Here is a 21,187-nt window from a genome sequence, read left to right as displayed (position 1 = left end):
GATACAAGTAAAACACAGCAGAAAATAAATAAAATCAAAGACTCAGCGGTCCTAAGCTCTATTTTCACCTGTAAAGCAGGAGTGGGGCAGGCTGCTGCGGTCTGCTTCTCTCCACCCCAGGGAAAAGGGTAACACTACCTGGGTCTGGGTGCAGTTTCCCCCTCCAGGGGCAAGGGTACCTAGACCCGGGGCTTAGAGTACGCTTGGGGAGTGTGATTGTCTGTACAGTGTCTCTTTGTGTCTGTCTCCATGTTGGGTGAGTGCTGAGTAATTGCATATGAGAGCATGAGGGTGGGAATGGATGTTTGTATCTGTGTGTGCCTGTTTGTTTGTGTCTATATGTCAGGTTGGGTATCAGACGCCACCTCTCTAGGGACATCTCAGGCCCTCCATGGTATGGAGGCCTGTCTCCCCCCACCACTCCCCCTGCCAGTGGCAGACGCCCTCAGACATCGGTACGTTGGTGGTTCTTTGTGTCCGGGGATGGGCGTCCAGGTACACACCGGCTCACTCCTGGTGGCTGTTTGTCAGGGACTGGAGCCTGGGGCTCGCTCGGGCCCCTTCGGGGGTGGGGTGCCCTCGGCCTCTCTGGCACAGCTGGCTGCTGGCGGAGCTCACGAACACGTCACTGCAACCCCCCCTGGCTTCTGCTCTGTGGCTGCTGAGTTACCCCCTCATCTGGGGCTCTCCTCAGCTCTTTCCGGGAGAGTGGCACGGTTGCCCCTCCGTTGGTCTTCCTTGGTCTCTTGTGCTCTGAGGGCCTCAGGATGTCTGGGGCCTTGATCTCCTCCATACCTGCTTCATGCCCTGGAGGACGGGGCTGTGGCTCCCCCACACCCTCTAGCTGATCATTACATGAAGGAACCTTTTAAATAGAAGCGCGCTCATGCTCACAGGTGTACACACGGGTGCTCACACACACAAACTACACCCTTTTTGGCTCCTACCTCCAAGCACACTGTGCACTGTAAATCTTACGTGCTGCATAATGATATTCAATATTTAATATTTACTGTTATATACACAGAGCATCGCGATGGTGTTGTGTTTATTATATTGCTGTATTGTTTGCTTGTTTTCTCTTTTTTTTTTGAGGGTCGAGAGTTTATTCCAGTGTCCTGTTATATTGTAGATAGCAAGGAGCAGACGGCTGAGCTTATTAAACTCCACCGAGACAATCTGCAAATTTCATTAAAAGTGTAATAAACTATCATCTTGTCTTTATTTTTAGTTAGCACATACCTTAAACACTTCAAGCTGTAAGCTAATGATAGTTATATAAGAGCAGACGCATGCTGGTGCAATAAGCTGTACGTTTTACGTCCAATGGATGCATGATCTGATTAGTCAACTAATCACAAAAATAATCGGTGACTAGAGTATCAAAATAATCGTTTGTGGCAGCCCTAGTAATTATACACCCACTCACTGTCACAGTATAAAACCAAAAACTTATTTTTTATTACCAATTTTCAACATTAATATTATGTGAAATATCATGGTTTTATTACCAAAACTGTACACATGTATTGCTTAGATTGCAGCAAAACAGAAACAAGCATCACTACCTTGGATGTTTTATCAGTTTTCTGATACTTCAGTGGAGAAAACTTGTATGTCGATTTACTGATCGATAGATACACATGTAGATACATGGATATATAGTTATACATACAGTATGGAATAAATTTCAAAAAAATTATTTCTGAAAAAATAAACAAGCAAAAGTGCATAATTGTTGGACTATGATACAATTAACAGCATTCACAAATAAGAAAGCAAAGAAGTCTATATTAATACCAGTAAATGCATCCATTAGCAAATATGTGCATATTCTTAACCTGTGAGCATTAGAAAGAGTCAGACATAACTTGGACAACTGTCTGTTGTGTGTACTGCAACAATAGCCCTCAGTCTCCACCGGTGAATGTAGGATTGGCCACGGTGGTGGTGGCAGTCTGGAACAGTGGATTGTCAGCCTGTAACAGAGAGAGCCGAGTAATGAGAAATCTGTATCTTATTTATCTTTTTTATTCATCATGACTTGAAGTTTCAAAGTAAGTTGAAGTAAGCTTAAATCATTTGACGAAGCAAATTATAATACGATACACAGGCTGATCCCAATATGCTGGACATGTGTTCATCTTCTAATGTCAGTCACTTTTAACTTTACAAATTTTCAAACTCTGTTAATCTCAAAGAAGTGACTGCTACTGTGGATCAGTGAGTCACAGCTACATTCATTGTACTGCTGCCAGAACAAGCACAATCCTTTTCAATGTTTAAACTAATAAAGCCTAGAGACTGGTTGGCAACCACTAGAAAAAAACGATGTGGTGGGGTGTGGTCCATGACGCGGCTGTGTGGGAGGTCGGCGCACCTGAGCTTAATCAGCACATCACTCTTCCCCTGCACATAAATGAACTAGGGCCTGTTGGGTTGTTGTTGTTGTGGATGTGTGTGGCTGGTAGCTAGGGAGCTGCAGTCGTGGAAGTGGGTGAGCAACAACCGAAATAAAGGAAAATGTTGCAAAATGTTGAACTGTGGTCGTGCCGTGCCTCCTGCCTGCCACAAACAAGTACTCTGCAAATACTTGTGCATTACTTTACTAGCCAAACAGTAATGAAATTGAAAAAGTGCATTGCAACCAGAAAAAAAACAATGTTTGCTTTCAGAGTAAAAGATTTGCCTGACCACTAACCCTCAGAAGGAACAACTTTTATTTTGATGACAAAAATTGTCTGTTTACACTTCGTGTCGCACTAAATCAAGTTTCACTACTGCGCTGAGCGTAAATGGCAAGCGTTGTCAGACAGTCTGCTTGTTTCATGCAGACTGTCTGTTTTCCCAGTTGTTTATTTCTTGCTTTAACTTGCAGTGCTCCCATTACTCACTATGGACAGGAGCTGACGAACTGGGATTTTTAATCCATGTAATAGTGATTCCGACAGGTATTAAATGTTTTTGTAAGGACAGTTTAGTTTTAGTTGACTGAAATGTTGTATCTGAATTACATGAATCAAGCAAACAAAAATAGTAACTGTAACAAGAGAGTTAGATTAACATGAAACCAACACAGTCATTGTCCAAAGAGACCAATCTGAAATGTGTGACAGCTATTTCTGTTTGCACAAATAACTCAGAATGATGCCTCACCTCTGCCCATTTGGACTTCTTCTTTTCATTCTCAAACTTCCTGAACTCTTTCAGGTCTTTCATGTAGAGGAGTAATTTAATAAGCATCAGCAGCAGAATGCCGATGAGGGCCACAGCTGCGATGGAGCCTCCGATGATAGCTATGACATTAGGCGGTTTTGGACAATCTACAGAGTTACAAATTAGACAAGTTTGAACACTGAGCTGTAAATGAATGAAATGTAGAAAATGATAACACAGACATTATATGATGAGGACCAGATTTGACTGGTGATCGAGTTTGATGATTCATAAAAATAACTGTTCCAATAAGTGCCTGGAGGGGTTTCAAGATGGCTACTGAGTGACAAATTGTGTTTCTATCAGGGCTTTGAATCTATGTCTGCTGACTTTTCTTAGCCATGCTAGCATAGGTAGCTCTATGAAGCAGGTTGGGCTCACAGAGTTGATTTAAAAGCTGTTGCTGGATAAACAGACAGTAAATTTTCTGGCCTGCAAGGTCCTAATGTCCCCCAGTCAGCACATCCCAGCCCTGTGCTGATCCTCAGTGTGTGCATTGTGATAGCACAGTTATTACTGCAATGAATCAGTGAAACTGTTAATAAATTAAGACTGTTTTTTGTCATTTCATCAACATCCTACCTCTTTTCTCCATAATTTCAGCCTTGTAGTTATCCTCTCCAACCAACTGAACCAGCTTAAATGTCATCCAGCATCCCTCGCTGTCTTTCTGCTTACACTCCTTGGGTGAAAGGGTGAACGCTTCCTTCACTATTTCAGAAGAAATGGTCTTACAAGCCTCGCTACAGTTTTTTTTAAAGGGACCTGATTCAAAGCCGAGGCATTCAATGCAGTTCCTGAAAACACAATTACATGTATTAGTTCAAAATTCAAAGTCAAAGGTTTTGTTTTTTCTTTTGCTTTACTACACAAAACAGTGAACACCACGTTTAGAGGAAAAGCTCAGTGGAATTAAGAAATCACTTACACTTTGGTCTGGCACGGGTCAGTGCAGCCAGGACACTCCAGGCAGTGAGGACGCTGATATCCCCCTTTACATTCACACTGATTGCACTTGCAGATCCCTCTGCCATTGCAAACACTATTGTTTACGGTACGGCAGGCCTCGTCAGAGGTCTTGCACTGACAGGCAGAGCCTTCAAAGCCAGAATTACATTCACATTTTCCACACTTGCATCTACCTTTTCCTGCAAATAGTAAGAACAAAATATATTTTTTGCAGCAGGGAGTCTGTGCCACATGACAACCAAGAACATAAAGAACATCACCAGCAAGAGACAAAACCTCTCCTGATGCCTGTGGGTTCACCACATAAAGCACAACCTGACTGGAAACCCACACACACGTTCCACAGCACCGTCTGATTACTTTTGAACCCAAAAAATTTGAGCAAAGTTGTAAACCTATTCAAATCACCACAGAGACACAGCACTTTTAAGATAGCATCTATTATTTTGTTCCAAACCAAACAGGCTAAAAGTAGAATTCAGTTTGTTTGTATGGATTTTAGGAGCATAGTGGAATAATCACAGTAGAATAATCACAGTGGAATAATCACAGTAGAATAATCACAGTGGAATAAGAGATGATTGGTAAGGTTAAGATGATGTTCAAATTAAAGACCTGTAATGGAGTGAGTTTGAGCCTGTCCACACACTTAGAAAGGTGTGAGGCCATTGTGAAACACTTTTTCCATCATGGCAGCACGATGGTGCTGTCCAGAGTTTGATTTCACCACTTGGCCTTTCTCTGTGTCTGTGTGGGTTCTCTCTGGGTACACCAGCTTCCTCCCACAGTCCAAAGACATGCAGTTAGTGGAGTTAGGTTAATTGTTCATGTTAAATTGCCCTTAGGTGTGAAAGTGAGTGTGAATGGTTGTCTGTCTCTATGTGTTAGCCCTGCGACAGACTGGCGACCTGTCCAGGGTGTACCCTGTGATAGGCTCCAGCCCCCCTGTGACCCTAACAGGAATAAGTGGAAGAGGATGGATGGGTGGATGTTTCCATCATAAAAATGTTTGCACAAGAAAACAAAGTAACTTATTTTACTTTTTTATCTTGTTTTGATATAATTAGACCTTCTTTTGAGGAGAATGACTGCAAACCTACCTCCACATTGTTGGTTCTGAAACTTCTCACAGTGGTCATCGTCACATTCACAGTAGGATCCATAGTATTGGCTTCCACTATCTGTGTTGTGGCACTCGCACCGGCCACACACACAGTCTCCTCGACCCTCACACTCAGTGCCATTATCCTTCTGACAGGATGCTCTCAGGGTGTGCTCTTCTTTGTTCCCAATTTTGCAGTTACAGAACTGACCAACGTGACCTTCTTTGCAGCTAAATAAGGAAAAAATTTGAAAAATACATCAAAAAATTTGAACATTAATAAATAACAGAAAATAAAATTTGCCACAAAATATTTGTTCACTTCCAAAAATTTATACTGAGGAATCTGTTAACTGTCCCATAATCATACACATTATAATCCATAGATAACTCTATTCAACACACCACAGCACACAAACCATTTCTAAAACTACAAATACGTTTACAATTTTACCTTTGATCTTGCCAGTAATGCTTGTGTGTTATTAGCACCCTACAATACTCACCAAAAGACTCAAAAACAACACAAACGTCCACAAATCTACTCCAAACTGAACCTGGGAACAATATGCTTATTTGCACACCTCAGTTATATAGGTATTGAATATATCTAAATTATACTATATTTGCACATTGTGTTTATTTGTTATTTGTTATTAGCCATGAGGGCAGTGAAGACAGGCAGACGATGAAGAGAAGAGAGTTCCTGTGTCTAACACTTCTTATTATTATTTCTGGTCGCACTCTTCTGTGCTGGACCAAATATGGCGGCAGTCCCACAAACAGACACAAATAGCCAGGTGAGGCTAAGGTCCAGTGTTGCTAAAGGCTGATGGGTGTTTGTGACCAGAGAACAATTTGCGTAAGACAGTTTGGAACAAAAAGTCCAAATGGAGTAGAGCTCTGCTGTGTGTCAGCGTGTGACAACTGTAGCAGGAGTAAGAAGCATTAACTTATAACCTTAAACAGCCTGTTGGGGACTGACTCTGTGTCAATGTGTCAAATATTTACTTACTTTTGGTCAACAGAGCTTAACAGCTGTAGTACTCTTATTTAAGTTTTATCATGATAGATAGTGTGTTTACGGATGGCACTATAATTACAGGTAGAGGCTGATAACTGTATCAAGCAATGACATAAACAGGGACAAAGTTTCACTATTTCCACTGGTGATCTGTCACAAATAATTCTCAAAATACTTTGTAAAAAACATAGTTTATTAAACACTTTCTGATGCATGACTGCAAATAAATGCTCACTCCTCCTCCAGCAAACCTCTTAGGTGTGAGGGAGTCTGTCCTCTAAATGATGCTGGTGACTTTTTCGTCTTTCACTTGTGCAGATAAAGCTGTGTGGATTGTGACAGATGGATGTGTTGTGTAAACCTAGCAGACTTTTTATCAGAAGTTCAAAGAATGGACACAGTTTGACATCATGACAAAAATGAAACTATTAGACAATTTTAGGAAACAAAGTAAAATATGATAATGTTGATTTGATCACACCATCACTAATATCAACTTACAGTAATTATCAAATAATACTAGCCTTTCTCACTCATTCTTTATCCTAATGTGATTGCATCTTTGATGATGAGTCAGGTGAGTCTGCAAACAAATTTATCTGATAATAGTAGTGTTTCAATTTTCATCCGGGTGTAACGGCAGTCTGGCGAGGAAGGAGCAGCTAGCAGGTCCAGCGGGCATGTGGTGTGGAGGTTAGCCGGACAACTTGGAGGCCAGTCAGTTAAATAGACCTTTATTTGTTGTTGGCAACATGAGACCACACAAGCCAGGTCTCCACGGCTCTACTCAGTCCATACATACATGTGTGGGGACAGGTAGGCGTTGGCACCAGACCGTTACAATGGTAAGGTCTCCCTCTGAACAGATTGCTCGGCTGCCACTGCACTCACACACACACTAGGAGACTCCCACAACTACTACAGTAGTAGGGCAACCCCCGCTAGTGGTGCTATAACACAATAAGAGTTGTTACAAGGGTTCTCTTCCTCTAAACCTCAACACCTCAAAAACATGAATGTTTTCATAAGACCTGACTTCCTGTCCCTCACACTGCTAAACATTTACACAGTTAAGCCTAGAACTAAGTCAGAAGTGTTTATCCATGTGCTTGTCAGTGCAAAGCAGCTCATTGTGGATGGTGCAACTTCCAATTAGTTGTATGATTCTTTTTGTGGCTACTGTGAAAGTGTGTTTTACTTCATGTCCATCAACCTGGTCATCTCTCCTAAACAGTCCAGCTTCTTCTTCTTTATAACTCTGTCTGTGCATTTTCTCTTACTTAGAAACATTGCTGTAAAGAATTCTGTTGTAATGGTCACACGCAAACTGACCTTTTCTCTTTTTAACTTAATCTGCCAAGTAAGTTTTTATCCCTCAGCTGTAAAGGCTGATCGGGTATCTCCTTCACCCCAGTGTGGATACCGAAGTTTGTGAATGCAATAACTTGAGAACAAGGCGACGAAGGACTTTCTAGTTGATACTAGAGATGGACCGTATTACGTATCGGTATCGGTCCAATACTGACCTAAATTACTGGATCGGATATCGGCGAGAAATAAAAAAAGTAATCCGATCCATTAAATATAAAAAAAAAATCACCTCACAAAACTTGCGACACTGCGTAACTCAGCTCATAACCGTAGCACGTCGGAGCAGTATGCTCACGTGATAGAGTGGCTGTGTGTATTTGGAGCCTCGCTACCAAACCAGCATTTCATCTCCGAGAAAGTTATCCCAGAGAGCAGTAAAGCAAGTGTGTTATTTCATTTCTGAATGATTGTAAAGCATTCCCACGTTAAGCTTAACAACCGATATATGGAGCGACTGCCTCTCTCTTTCCCTCACCTTCCTGCTGCTACTTCAATCGTGAAACTGCTTAATGATCAGCTGATCGGCTTTTCTGTCACGAGTCCGTCTCTCTTCTTTGTTTTTGGCCCACTTTGTACCAGAAAAGGAAACCAGCAGCACGTTTAAGCTTGATAAGCTGTTGTTAGAATTTATTTAATATTACTTTCTACACCAGGATCCTTTTCTAGCTGACGGCTGGTAACTGTGCAGGGGCGGATCTAGCAAAGTTTAGCCAGGGGGGCTGATAGGGCATGAACAGGGAAAGGGGGCACAAAGACATACTTTTCTTTCTTATTCTCATTTAAAATGTCTAGCTTTTAATAAATAATTATCTGAATCTTACACCAAAATTTTTAATCTGATGTAAAATGTATAGAAGTCCATTACTGTATATAGTAACTGTTAAGTCTAACATATCCTAGTAAGCTATACTACTTTTTCCTTTGGGAAGGTACCATCTGTGAATTCTGCAATTCTGTTGAAGAAAGATGTTGAATCTATTTAATTATTCTTGAAAAAAAATTTATTTCTGTGCATTTTTTTTCCACACTGCATCAAATTAAATTTGATTACATCGATTAAGCATCATGAGGTGGAGGGTGGGGGGTGGTTCCCTATTTTTTTTTTTTTGCTGAGAGTTTGCAACCCTATTAGTTAGGTTGCTTAATATTTCTGCTAAGTACTCTTTAAAATACCAGAATAGGAAGGATGAAGTAGGTTTAGTTTATTAGATTGATCAGTATTGCTGAACTATGAAATATTTTGGGTGCAGTATATTTTTTACATACAGGTATAACAGAATAGCTTTAGTGTTGCTGTTTATTTAAACTTGAGTATAAACTTATACAAAATGCAGCAAGATATTAAAAAAAACACTATATCGGATTCATATCGGTATCGGCAGATATCCAAATTTATGATATTGGTATCGGACATAAAAAATGGTATCGTGCCATCTCTAGTTGATACCATAGGTGCATCAACTAAAAATAACTTTGAATCCCACTGACCATGACTTCAAGGTCAGAGGTCAAGTTTTCTAAAAATCTTCTGAATGAGATAGCTTGAGAAAAAAAGCAGTGTAGGATTTTGAAATTAATAACATTGGTGCTTTATCAATAGGAAAGCTACAAAACTTGTGACAATTTAGCTAAAAGTTTCAAATCTATGTACTTCCTCTTTTCCAAAGATGGATCCAGTGGGCCAGATTAGAGTCTTTGCTTATCCAATTCTAGCCTCCGGTCCTTATGTTTGACACCCCTCTTGTAGACTCTTTCACTTACAATACAAAGTGCCTTGAGGCCACTGTTGTTGGGATTTGGTGCTATATGAATAAAACTCATTTGAATATTGTGAACTGAAAGGGACACTGACCCCTACACCTCTTCTTGGCTATCTTTAGAAAATGTGGCTTGTGATGGGAGAAGAAATCACACGTCTTTTCAGACCAGGACAGAGAAGTACAAAGAGCAACAAAGTCAATCTTGTGTGATGACAAAGGACTGCCTTGACCTGTATTTATGATATCTGACATGAGTTGAGACTGATCACAAATGCTGGTGACAGAGAAGAAGCAAAGCTCTAATCCCAGGCTGTGTTTGAATTGTCCACTTGAAGGCTGCCAATCTCTACTTCAGACAGATGCAGTGATTTACTGAACTAAAGAAAGGGGCATTACTTACAGTGTAAAGCAGCTCTGGTTGTCGGCATTAACAGGAAAATAAATGTCACCATTCTTATATGTTTAAACAAATGACTGATGCTGGTACTTTTCTGGCAGACAGAGCAGGCTGCAAACAGCTTTGACGACATTTAAGTGGATTCAATAACATTTTCAGTCAATACCAAAACACTGAGAATCAGAGCTTACCTACAAATACCACAGTTGATGCTTCCACTCATATTGCAGTGTGGATGGGGGTCAATAATGGGTCCAGCAGTGTCACATTGGCACTTACATGTGGTATTTATGGTCACTGTCAGCGTGTCTTTAATGCCCCGTGGACTGATGGTAAAGAACTCGTTCTCCATACACGTGTCTGCGATCACTGTAATTTCAAAAATAACCTGGAATGGGAATTCAGGTGTTGTGAGTCACAAGTGCATATAGTGTAACAATACTATAAACTGGTCAAAACAAGAGATTCACTTTGTATAACAGTATACAGTGGTCTCTCGCTATAACGTGGTTCACCTTTTGCGGCCTTGCTGTTTCGCAGATTTTTTTGTGTGCAATTTTGCATGCAGTGGTTTTTTTTTGTTTGTTTGTTTTAAACAGCGCATTGTGTTCTGCGTCCTGATTGGCTGTAGACTATTGTCAATTGATCTCGTGCCATATCTCCTGTACAGTACAGAATGCGTTCAGCTTGTCAAATTTACATAAATCTTAGATCGCTAGCAGTGTGACTCTGAAGTGCTGTACTGTATGTTTGTAAGTTTTCTCCCCAACAAACACAACAAGGTCGACGAAACGTTGTCACCTGTGGGAGCCTTTGGTTTCATTCTATAATACTGGACTTATTTTTCTACAAGGTTTGAACTTTGTGTTTAAACAAGAGAGAAAAGTGTGAAAATGTTCATGCCTGTCTGAGAAAAGTGTATAAAGTGTGTAGTGAGGGGTTTTACAGCCTTAAAACATCTATAATAATTGTAAAAAATAAAACCATGTGCAACCGTGGCAAAAAGTTAGTCTAGAGCCCTGTAATATATCAATGATACCCAAAGAGCTGTGTATACATTTTTAAACATTATTGGCTCTCAGCATTTGGCTGTTCTGCCCACGTGGTCTAAAGCTTGCAGGTACATGCACTAATTTGGTTTTCAACTTGATTTAAACTGTCTTGTTAAGAGTCAGCCCATGGTACTCAGTATTAGAATGATACTGGTCTATCTGGACCACTTTAATAAAGAGTGACTACCTAAGTTACTCTCCATGAGTAAGGTTTATCGTGTGGATGGATACCACATCAGCATAATGGTTTTTATTACACCAGGCAATTGAAATTAATAATTGGGTCTGAATTTAATTGTTTATCAATGATAAATCACAAAAATGACTTTTGTGTACTGACCAAAACAATACTGCACAAAGTGGCTGAGACAAAGTTCTTCCACAGCATGGCTGGGTTTGTCCTTAGAGTTTAGGCTGAGGAGTTAGCTTGGTTGGTTTTATTTAAAAAAGCCATTTCGAAGGTCAAGTCAAGTCAAGTGGCTTTATTGTCATTTCAACCATGTGCAGTGGTACAGTACACAGTACTGTACTCTGTGCCTCCAAGACCATGTTGCTATATGTGGCAGTCAATCAACAGGATGACATAAAGTGCAAGTGTGCAAAAATTGCAAGAAAAAAAAAACAACAACAAACCAGTGCAACACCAGACAGAACAGAATGATACTGAACCAACAGTGCAATAGAAAAGTGCAACAATGGCAGTAGGTTGTGCAAAAAGTAAGCATTTTGCAATAAAGGGCATCTGAGAAGGATGTCTTCAGCCCACCTACCATTTAAAGTACTCTCCCAACTAGGTGAAAACTCTGTGGGATCCTGGACTTGGTGAAAAGGTTAAAAATTCCATATCATATTCTTTCAGATCTCCTCAGCAAGGTTGGAGGGTCAAAGTATCATTAATGCTAAAGGAGGCCGAGGAGTAACTAAGCATCTGAGACAATGAGCAGGAAAGTGTAGGACGGACAGGTGAAGAGGCCATGCTGCTAGCGAGTCTGCTACGAGCTAAGCTAGCAAAACAGTAAAGACACAGTGAGTGAAAACTTTGGCTATAAATTAGCGAGCGAGTACACAGAGAGTGTGCTTCGGATGAAGCACATTAAGGTTTTATTATGAAATAAAAAGTTATCTAAAAAATTTTTATTAAATTATTATGCAGATGAGTTACTCAAACACACCACTGTGTGTTGGAATAGGAACAGGAAGTGATACTCTACCGCAGAGAGGGCAGTGTTACCAAGTGACAGCGCCACCCAAAGGATCGAGAATTAAAGATTCTGAGCTACAAAATAGGTGCCACCAAGACTTGGACCACCCATCCAGATCAATCATCCAATGTTCACTGACATGTGGGTGACATGTGACTATGAAAAGTTCAAAGAACACTGACCTCATCTCCCACGTGCACTTGGTCACAAACCCCCTCTTTCTCGCTTTTTTCTCCATGGCTGCATATCGGCCTGTAGACGACTCTCACTTTTTCAGGGAGATTGTCATGAGTTATGGTCACTTTAGAGGATAATGCCTGTCATGAATTTGAAAAGATGGTAAATGGTCTGGTACGGTAAAGATAATGAGAGAGAGAAAAAAAAAACACCTCCAAATCATTAGAAATATTCCACTCATCACAAAATGTATCAACTTACATTGTAGGCTCTTTCAATCAACTGAACAACATTCTTGGAATCTGATGACAGAACTCCTACTTCTGATTTTGGAATCATCTTTGAGAGTTCCTTGGAAAGACATGAAATGTAAAATCAGTCAAGAGTCCAACTATTTTTGCCCCACAAGCAGATAGAAAATGAAAGGTACATCTTATTTACCTTGTACACAGACTCAACATTTTGTGTCACTGCAAATATCGTCTGAATCCTGTTTTTTTCCAACTGCATAGCTAGCTGTCCAACAGAGGGGTAGTCCTGGAGATTTTTGGAGAGTGGAGAAGAGATGGAAAAGAAAATAAAGCTATATGTATGTGTGTGTGAGGCGTCAGCGTATATATAAATGCAAGTATGGATTTTATATCATTGTTTTCTGTGCAGTCTGATTTTTTTTGTCCTTATTCAAAACAATTAAAAGAGAGGGGAAAACATTGGATGCTTATAAATCTGATCCATGTTCTTCTTAGAAGCTGAACAAAACTCACATGATTCCATACATACCATCTCAGTGCTCTTGACATAAAGATTGTTTTCCATGTGACACTGTTCATCATTGGGTTCCAGTATACCGGCCAGCTTTCCGTCCCCAGCCATATGGAATCCAGCATCAGTGGTAAGCACAATCAGCCGAGTGCTGTTGCTGTTCCAACCAATTTTGTCCTGAACAACATATCAGGGAGCATTAAGACCCAGTCAAATGCTGTCAAAATCAACTTTGGCTAAAAAAAAGCTGTATTTACTTTTTTTACCCTGAGAAAAATACATCTAGATCTAATTTGTCTAAAACATTTAGTTATGAACATAACTGCTGTGTGAGCCATGTTTGGCTGGATGGAACTCCATTGTTTCATCCTGTTTCCAGTCTGTTAGCTTTGACTTTTCAGAACATGTGACAAGTCATAAATGAGTAGAGGCCTACATGTTTGGCTATATGAGCTGTGAGCATTGACTGTGACGAAGTTTAACCACTGCATGTGTGTATATGTGTTTGTGCATCTGCTGCACTGTGGTGCTTGTCTCTGTGGTGAGCAGGTTAGACTCAGATCAGTATGTACGACTGACCAAGAAAGCTTGTAATTACCACTTTATTTAAAAGCGACCATCATTTACATTTAGAACAGAGGCCGACCTGTTCAGATGCCACCAGATCAATGATAAGGGATGTGTGATTTAAAGGACGGCACTGTATGGTCTTCAGCAGAGGTCTTACCTCACACACAGCCGCCTGCATCATGGCATCCAGACTCCCCTCTGGAGAGTCCAGATTCCCAGAGATAAACTGCTTTTTCACTTCAGCTTCGAAGTCATTCTTATTTGGTGTCAAGCTAAGGACATGTCTGTAGCCAAAGGCAGCTTGACACTGCTGGTCGTTCTCATCACACGGCTTCAGCAGTTTTTCCTTGTTGGTATTCGTGTAAGGAAGGACTGTTTTATCAACAAAGGCACCAAACCCTGGAATTACAGAAATAGTAAGGTTTATAAAACATACTAAAAAGCAACAGTATAGGGCAAAAAAGATAATACATTTTGTGTTAACTCTTTGTTGACAATGGACTTGAAATTAATTTCTCACTTAGTTTCCATTCATACCAAAAGTGACTGGGAGAGCACAAACCTCTGTAGGACAACCTCCTCCCTAATGAATGAACACCACTGTGTCGTTAATTAAAAGCTCTCTGTAGCCATATTTAGCTACTGAAAAGCAGGAGGTACATGTTACATGAATCCACCAGCAGAAGAGCCCTACACTCCACAGCTGATGCACTAATGCACTATTACAGCAGTTTTAAAGACACTGACTAATTTGGATTTAAATGTTCATTCGTTGCTCTTTGGCTGGAGTTCCTGTCCACAGTTAGTGAAATCTGTGTATACCAAGTTGGGAGATTATGATGTAATGTTTTTACCTATTCTAGCATGGTTTGTGATTTTTCTCAGTGCAGCAAAAAGATCTGTTCCTAGTACTTTGACATTTGCCAGGTCATCCTTCATGGAGTAGGACAGATCCATCAGGTAGTAGAGATCCACTGGATGGCCCTCAGCTGCCTTAAAAGAAACATTGAATGAAACTGGAAGTCCTGCAAACACAGTTAAAAAAAAAAGGGGAAATGAATAAAGGCAAAACCAAGGCTACTCCCCCCCATACATACAGTAGAATGATATATGAACTGTAAATAGTACATACACAGCATACATAGGCACCAGTAATATATACAGACACATAATTCAGATTGTTGTGATAGGGTGAGTTCATGCAATTTTTATAAGCACTTTCTGCTTGGAATGAATCTGTGAGAAACCAGGCCTGACATTCACTTAATATTGTAGGCAACATTAACCGATTCCACTGACCAGGTCGCAGGTCAAGGTCAATCTTCTGAGGCCTCATTTGGACAACTTGCCCATTTTGAGATGTAGACAGAGGATCATTCTTGGCAATGTTTCGTTTGTTTTTAGGGGAGATAATTTCATTCTCTTTGCAGCCTCTTTTGATCAACTCAGCTCTGGTGTTACAGCGCACTGCATCCTGTTCTCCATCTTTGGTGAAATTCTGCATGAAGGGAAGGAGACAAAAAAGAAAGTTCTTCTTCATAATAAATCTTGATACATATCACTTATCTGTGTCTTGTGCCCAAGTTTAAAAACAATTTTGTCAATAATCCTCAAGTCAAAAGGAAAAACATTTTCCAGCGGTTTACACTCACTATAGTAGTGAGTGTAATGTACAGTATGAGCTCCATCAGGACAATATCACAGTCACATTACAATCACCACTTATTATAAAAGTTATAAAAGCACAAAAGTTTGCCTGATCTGTATTATCACATAATAACCATTTAATGATAAAAACGCATAAAACTTCATAGTTGACCTCTGAGTTTAGATCCACACAGCTTATAGCATGAAACTGAAAAACCATTGTTAACATTTCTAAGATCTGCACCACTTGTCATATATATTTTCAATGGTCTGTATCACAGTGAATCATGGAACTGTTCTCATATCTCCCCTTTCATAAAGCCAGGTCAAGTGTATCCCTAAAGCACCATTCCTTTGTAATATTAGAACTGGACAAAGTCTTGTTATGGGTACAGCCAGTTAGTAAAATGTGGGTTTTGATGCAGCCTTGGTGAAGTACGATAACTGTAAGATTTTTATAAAATGGGATATGCCATTTTTCCAAAAGTTTTCACGACGTTTACACTGCTGGGAAGGGTAAGGAAAACCTCTAGAACATGGAAAACCTGGGCGTTATCAGCCATGTGTGTGGGTATGGTGGTTGTGTCTAACAAAGACAACAAAAAGCTAAGTTTGTGTGAGGATCTATCTGATTTGAAAGAGTATGTGCACTGTAAACTGTGCATACCAGCAGAGCAAAAGTGTTGCGTGAACTTGATGCCAACATGGGGTTCTGGTAGATTCCACCATTAAGTACCCAAATTCAATTACACACTTTACACTGTCTTACTATATCTTTAACTATCATCTTGGATTACCTCAAAACCAGAACTTTTCAAGCACATGAAGCCTGAAGAGGGGCTGGAAAAACTGTGGTATGTTACATTGCTGACCTGCTGATATAACGGCAGGACCAGGAAGAGCATGACACTGGACTTAAAATTAGTGGAATTAGTGATTACACAGTGTAGTCTGAATGTGATGCACTCCATCTCTGGTGCAGAAATATCCAATATCTAATAGTCACCCAAGTAACAAAACATGCCATCATAGTAAGAAAGGAAGCTGACCTAATGTACTGGCAGTGGCTCAGTCTTACAATAAGTTCTGGAATTGAACCTACGATAACCTGAGAAGCAAAATCAAACTTGGTTGTAGGATTGAAAATGAACTCAGCTGCGACTGAGGTGAAACACACGAGTGTGTATTTCTACATATGTATTTTAATGGTATAACAGGTAATTACTGACATGCTACCACGGGTTCAGCAGTGGATTAGAGGACAGCTTTTCGTTGTAGATAAAACGCTCACGTTAGCACTAAAACAGAGACAGTATTTAGACTTTACATAAACTTTCTTTCTCACCAGTGTTTGGCACCATGCACAGTATGGCCCAGATTTTATACAGTCATCACAGGAGTTGATCAGTGACTTTGAGCAAACTTCGTCTTGTTGGCACAGCCCTGGAAAGAAACCCCCAAAAGTGTATCATGTATATCATGTTTACAGAGTCATTGACAACCTCAAAATCGTAAACCGCTCAAACGTACATTTTACACATGCAGTCATTTTATTAAACATCACATTAAGTAAAAGGTAAAGGTTGATAAGGTTTATAAATTTGTGAATAAATATTGTAATGTAGTATTTATGCTTTACCATGTCTTCCCATCAGCAGGAGAATAAGTAATGGCATACACCGATCCATGTTCTGCTGGAAAAAGACAACAGTCAGCTGATTTAAAATTGCAGAATTTTCATAAAGGCAGAGACACAGGACAACTACAAAACTAACAAGATCCTATAAAATACTTCCTCATGAATTTGCTCACGCCCCAAGTATCTCTTATTATTTCCAAAAAGGTGCTCTTATACTTTGTAAACTCTGTAATATATTGTATTATTTAATGGATTCTTGGACCAACTGTAACCCACATCATTTCTTTAGGGATTATTAAAGTATTCGGATTCTGATAAATAAACCTTAATTGCTGATGAACCTTTCCTTTGTCTTCAAGCATCTGAACAGAAGAGCGCTGAATGCTACAAGCAGCACAGACAACAGCACCACCTTCAGGTCTGTAGCTGCAGTACATCTCGGCAAGTTGCTGCGAGGATTTGCGTACAGTTTGTGTACAGTTTGACAACATTGATTTAAAATGGCTGAAAAACTATACAAAACACACACACAAATATTCAGCTAACCATTCGTGTAACTGCTGTAACAAGAAGAAACATTTTATAAGTGTCCTTACAGCAGCATTAACTCACAGACTACATTAAAGACCATGCTGACATGTGTAACACACCCAACTTTCAGAGCTAACAAATATAATACCCAGTGCAAAGGTTTCCTGTACTCAACCACAAACCACCCAGTTTTGCGAAATGTGTCAGTATTCCACACCATAAAAGGTAAAGGGAAGAGTGAAGTGTTAGTTCATCAGTACATTTCCGCTTTCTGAAAAAAGTGCTCATGAGAAAGAAGGAAGCATTTCTCTCGTATGTGTCTATAAATGACTGACTCCACCAGCCTAAAAATACCTTATCAAATGAGACAAATGAGGTTGGAGAGACTGAGGTGGTGTGTGAGACTTTTTCTAAAGCCTTATAGAGCATCATTTTAGTCTGAAACAAAAGGCCTCAAATTATCATTTGACTTAATTCGACACAGACAGAACACTTTGTGTTTACAGTTTAAAATTCAGTTGAATCCAGTGCGTGATGCAGCATCATCTGGCCCTAGCCCTACTGTGTGCTAATTAAACAACTTGACTGAAAGTGTATGCACCACACACACACACACACACACACACACACACACACACACACACACACACACACAGCATGAAAAGCTCACATTATACTGTATTAGATTATAACATGAGCAGAAGAAAAAGAAACTTGATCATGAGCATACGTTACAATGCACTTCCGTGAACAGAACTTTATTGCTCACCCTGTGTTAACCGCTTTTTTATTCGAGAAGATTCTACTCTAACTCTCCAGGTGACTGACGAGACAGAGTTTAAGGCACTGATACTGATATGAACTGCTTTTAATCTGTCATTTAACGAAGATTAAGAAAGTGTGTTGTTGTGACTTTCTTTCTTCCTGTGTTGTCACTGTTGTTGTATTTAACGAGCTGGAGAAAAGTTCCAACCTGTTAACAACAAACATGATTCTGTTTAGTAATAATGTTAAATGTAATCGATTCAATATAGTCACTTCTGGCTCAGGAGATACGGTGATCATAACATTCCTATGTTACGGTCAAAGATGCCACAGTGGAATTAGTTGTTACTAGTTGCAGCAAATGTAGCTTAATGTAATGTGTTTTCATTTAAATGACACTCAGACATGTGGAGGCTACGACTTAACTGCTGCTCTTTCTGTGTGCATGTATCTATCATCAGGCACAAGAAATAATCAGATAGTTCCTTTGTGAAGCTGACATATGATGCAGAAAACAGGAGGGGGTGATGATACAGCTTTGTATTAACTCCACTTAATACAACACTGACACAGAAACCCGGTTAAAAAATTGTGCAACCCTTTCTCAGAAAAATGTCAAGCAGTCAACTTCCCCCCCAAAAACAGAAGCTTCTCTTCCGCACGCTGCTTAATATAACTTTAAGTGTCACAAAGCAGTGGTGTGGCTGCATTACATTAGTCTGGTTCTCTAATATTTTCTCAGTTTTTCACTGATGGTATAAACTATAAAGTTCATTTTGTTCTTCTATAATAAACTTGCTTTTTTAATGTAAGAAGAGGCAACAGAATAAAATGTGACATGATTCATTAGAGGTAAAAATCTATTTTCAAACAGAAACAATTTCTTGAAAAAGCGCAACTTACCAGAAGCAGGAAGATTCGGCTCTGATAGCTGGCTGACAGTTACACTGAACACTATGTGGATGGCGAAACTCCGCCCTCTTAACAGGAAATGTGAAGCAACCAGTGTTAAAGAGAATGCAATGGGCTGGGCGAAATATCACAATTTGATGTTAAATATAGATGCTGCTAGGTAGAACAGCAAATGTGACACAGATGTGACTACACAAAGAGTACTTATTTTGTGTGGGTGTATACATCTAAAATAGAAAAATAGAAAATACATCTAGAATGTATGAAAAATAATTCAAACAAAAGGAGTATATTAACTGAACACAAAAGTACTCTAGGCACTCTTTTCCCTGGAAATCTGAAGTAAAAGTGTAACACCAGTTGTTGGGTTGTGTTACTTGTTAAAGAAAGTCTTGTTGTTGTTGTTGTTTTACTTTTAGTTAGACATTGCATGGTAGTATGCCTGCTAACTCAGCATTTCAGGGCTGTTTGGGTTGTTGATTTTAACCACATCTAAATAGAAAGAACATTAACAACCACTATGTCACCTGTCCCAACAGGAAAACACAGCACTGGACCTGCTGTATGCTCTTAATGCATACACTGCCACTATTTCCCACCTGATATCTAAAATAAAAACAGCATCTCATCACATACGTTCATAGCGGTACCTCTCCTGAGGAAGGGCCTGCTCTTTTCAATTTAATATATAATCGCACCAAATCAAACAACAATCATTTGAAGGTGTGCCATATTATATATTCTACAAGAATACACAGAAACCCCAACAATTAAACATTTCCTATGAGCCAGCACTTGGCGACAGTGAGAAGGAAAAAAACTTCCTTTAAACAAGAAGAAACCTCCGTCAGAGCCTCGCTCAGGGAGGGGCAGCCATTTGCCATGACCAGTAGTGATGTGTCATGAGCAGAAGCATCAGCTCTGTAGTGAATCAGAAGAGCCAACTCCCATCGAGTGAGAGCCGGGTCCCCACTTTTTTTTTTTAACAAGGTTTGTTGTGTTGCCACATTACTTACTGCCTTCCCACATACATCGCACACATCAATTTCTATGCTGAAATTGTGGTCTAATGTTTTGTGCCTCGGTTTCTCATTGGCTCACACTCCTGCGGAGCTGCAGCAGGGACATAAATGAGAGACGGAAGGCCATTTTAGTTCCTATTAACAGAGTATTGCCAACTATCCTGCTAATTGTCATATTTACGATTAAAAATCAAAAAAATTAGAAATTAAAAAAGTTTAATCATATTAGACATTGATATTTTCATATGGGAATTGATCCTGCAACACTGGTAATGAAAGCATCGATATTTAAGGATCACTACCCCTCAGTCAGTGAGTGAGATGGTAGACAGTGGTGAGGAGGAGAGCCCGAGTGCGTCGCAGAAACACATAAATGTGACTGATACCCGTACAGTAAACGAAGCAGCATCTAACTGCAGTTTAAAGAAGAAGCAGATACTAACTAAGAGGAGAAACCGCATCAGCCCATCCGAGCTGAGGCATTTGTCAACCTGCACCGACAACAGACTGTTTGGCTGCTGAGTTTGGTTCTATTTCTGTTCTCTGGATTTGTTTGTAGTATTTTGTTTTTGTGTTAAATTATTAAAAGTTTGATAAAAATATTAAACAAAAGTAAGAATGCCTGCTTTCGTATCAGAACAAACAGACAAAATTACAATTATAAGGCTTCTCATTAAAACACTAAATGCAAAAAAGTTTATCAGCACACAAAGCATTCATATTTGCCAAGTAAGGCTAAAATATGAGGCTAAGTTTTTGGGGGGGGGGGTTTGTATTTCTATTTAGTTATTTATTTTTTCCTTCTGTTTTGCTTCTTTTTCCTTTCTTTTTTTCTTCTTTCATTCCTTTGTATGGATATTTTAGTTGTTAAAAACCGAAAAAAAAGGAAAAATATATGTAGTAACAAATAGCTGAAGTTGATGGTATTGTACAATGATCCCTAATGTCAATTAAAAAAACAAAAAAAAACAAAAACAAAATTAATCTGTTACCTGTAGGGCTGTCACAATTAGTCGATTAGTCACGATTACGTCGACTATCAAAATCGTCGACGACTGATTTAATAGTC

General features: G+C 39.6%; 1 protein-coding gene across 6 annotated transcripts in view; it reads right to left on the bottom strand.

Annotated features, from left to right (window-relative positions):
• Nucleotides 1-1,431: 1,431 nt before the first annotated feature.
• Nucleotides 1,432-21,187, bottom strand: part of itgb2 (integrin, beta 2) — a 30,074-nt gene continuing 10,318 nt past the window's right edge. For 2 of the 6 annotated variants that reach the window (XM_005746310.1, XM_005746307.1), the window contains exons 2-16: nucleotides 16,889-16,943; nucleotides 16,595-16,692; nucleotides 14,902-15,100; nucleotides 14,457-14,627; nucleotides 13,760-14,001; nucleotides 13,051-13,209; nucleotides 12,712-12,807; nucleotides 12,532-12,621; nucleotides 12,276-12,410; nucleotides 10,031-10,227; nucleotides 5,286-5,518; nucleotides 4,145-4,364; nucleotides 3,799-4,013; nucleotides 3,157-3,323; nucleotides 1,432-1,979 (exon numbers count right to left, since the gene is read on the bottom strand). In XM_005746310.1, coding sequence (XP_005746367.1) covers nucleotides 1,911-1,979; nucleotides 3,157-3,323; nucleotides 3,799-4,013; nucleotides 4,145-4,364; nucleotides 5,286-5,518; nucleotides 10,031-10,227; nucleotides 12,276-12,410; nucleotides 12,532-12,621; nucleotides 12,712-12,807; nucleotides 13,051-13,209; nucleotides 13,760-14,001; nucleotides 14,457-14,627; nucleotides 14,902-15,100; nucleotides 16,595-16,692; nucleotides 16,889-16,937 — 2,340 coding nt within the window. In that variant the 5' untranslated portion in view covers nucleotides 16,938-16,943 and the 3' untranslated portion in view covers nucleotides 1,432-1,910. Of the gene's footprint in view, nucleotides 1,980-3,156; nucleotides 3,324-3,798; nucleotides 4,014-4,144; nucleotides 4,365-5,285; nucleotides 5,519-10,030; nucleotides 10,228-12,275; nucleotides 12,411-12,531; nucleotides 12,622-12,711; nucleotides 12,808-13,050; nucleotides 13,210-13,759; nucleotides 14,002-14,456; nucleotides 14,628-14,901; nucleotides 15,101-16,594; nucleotides 16,693-16,888; nucleotides 16,944-19,087; nucleotides 19,124-21,187 lie in introns of those variants that run through there. The other 4 variants (XM_005746308.1, XM_005746309.1, XM_005746306.2 and 1 more) reach the window with 3 other exon arrangements.

The sequence above is a fragment of the Pundamilia nyererei genome, unplaced genomic scaffold, assembly GCF_000239375.1.
Source record: "Pundamilia nyererei isolate P.nyererei 1_Seehausen unplaced genomic scaffold, PunNye1.0 scaffold00176, whole genome shotgun sequence".
Lineage (NCBI taxonomy): Eukaryota > Metazoa > Chordata > Actinopteri > Cichliformes > Cichlidae > Pundamilia > Pundamilia nyererei.
Note: the sequence above shows the minus strand (reverse complement) of the source record. Positions and strands in the feature narration are given on the sequence as shown.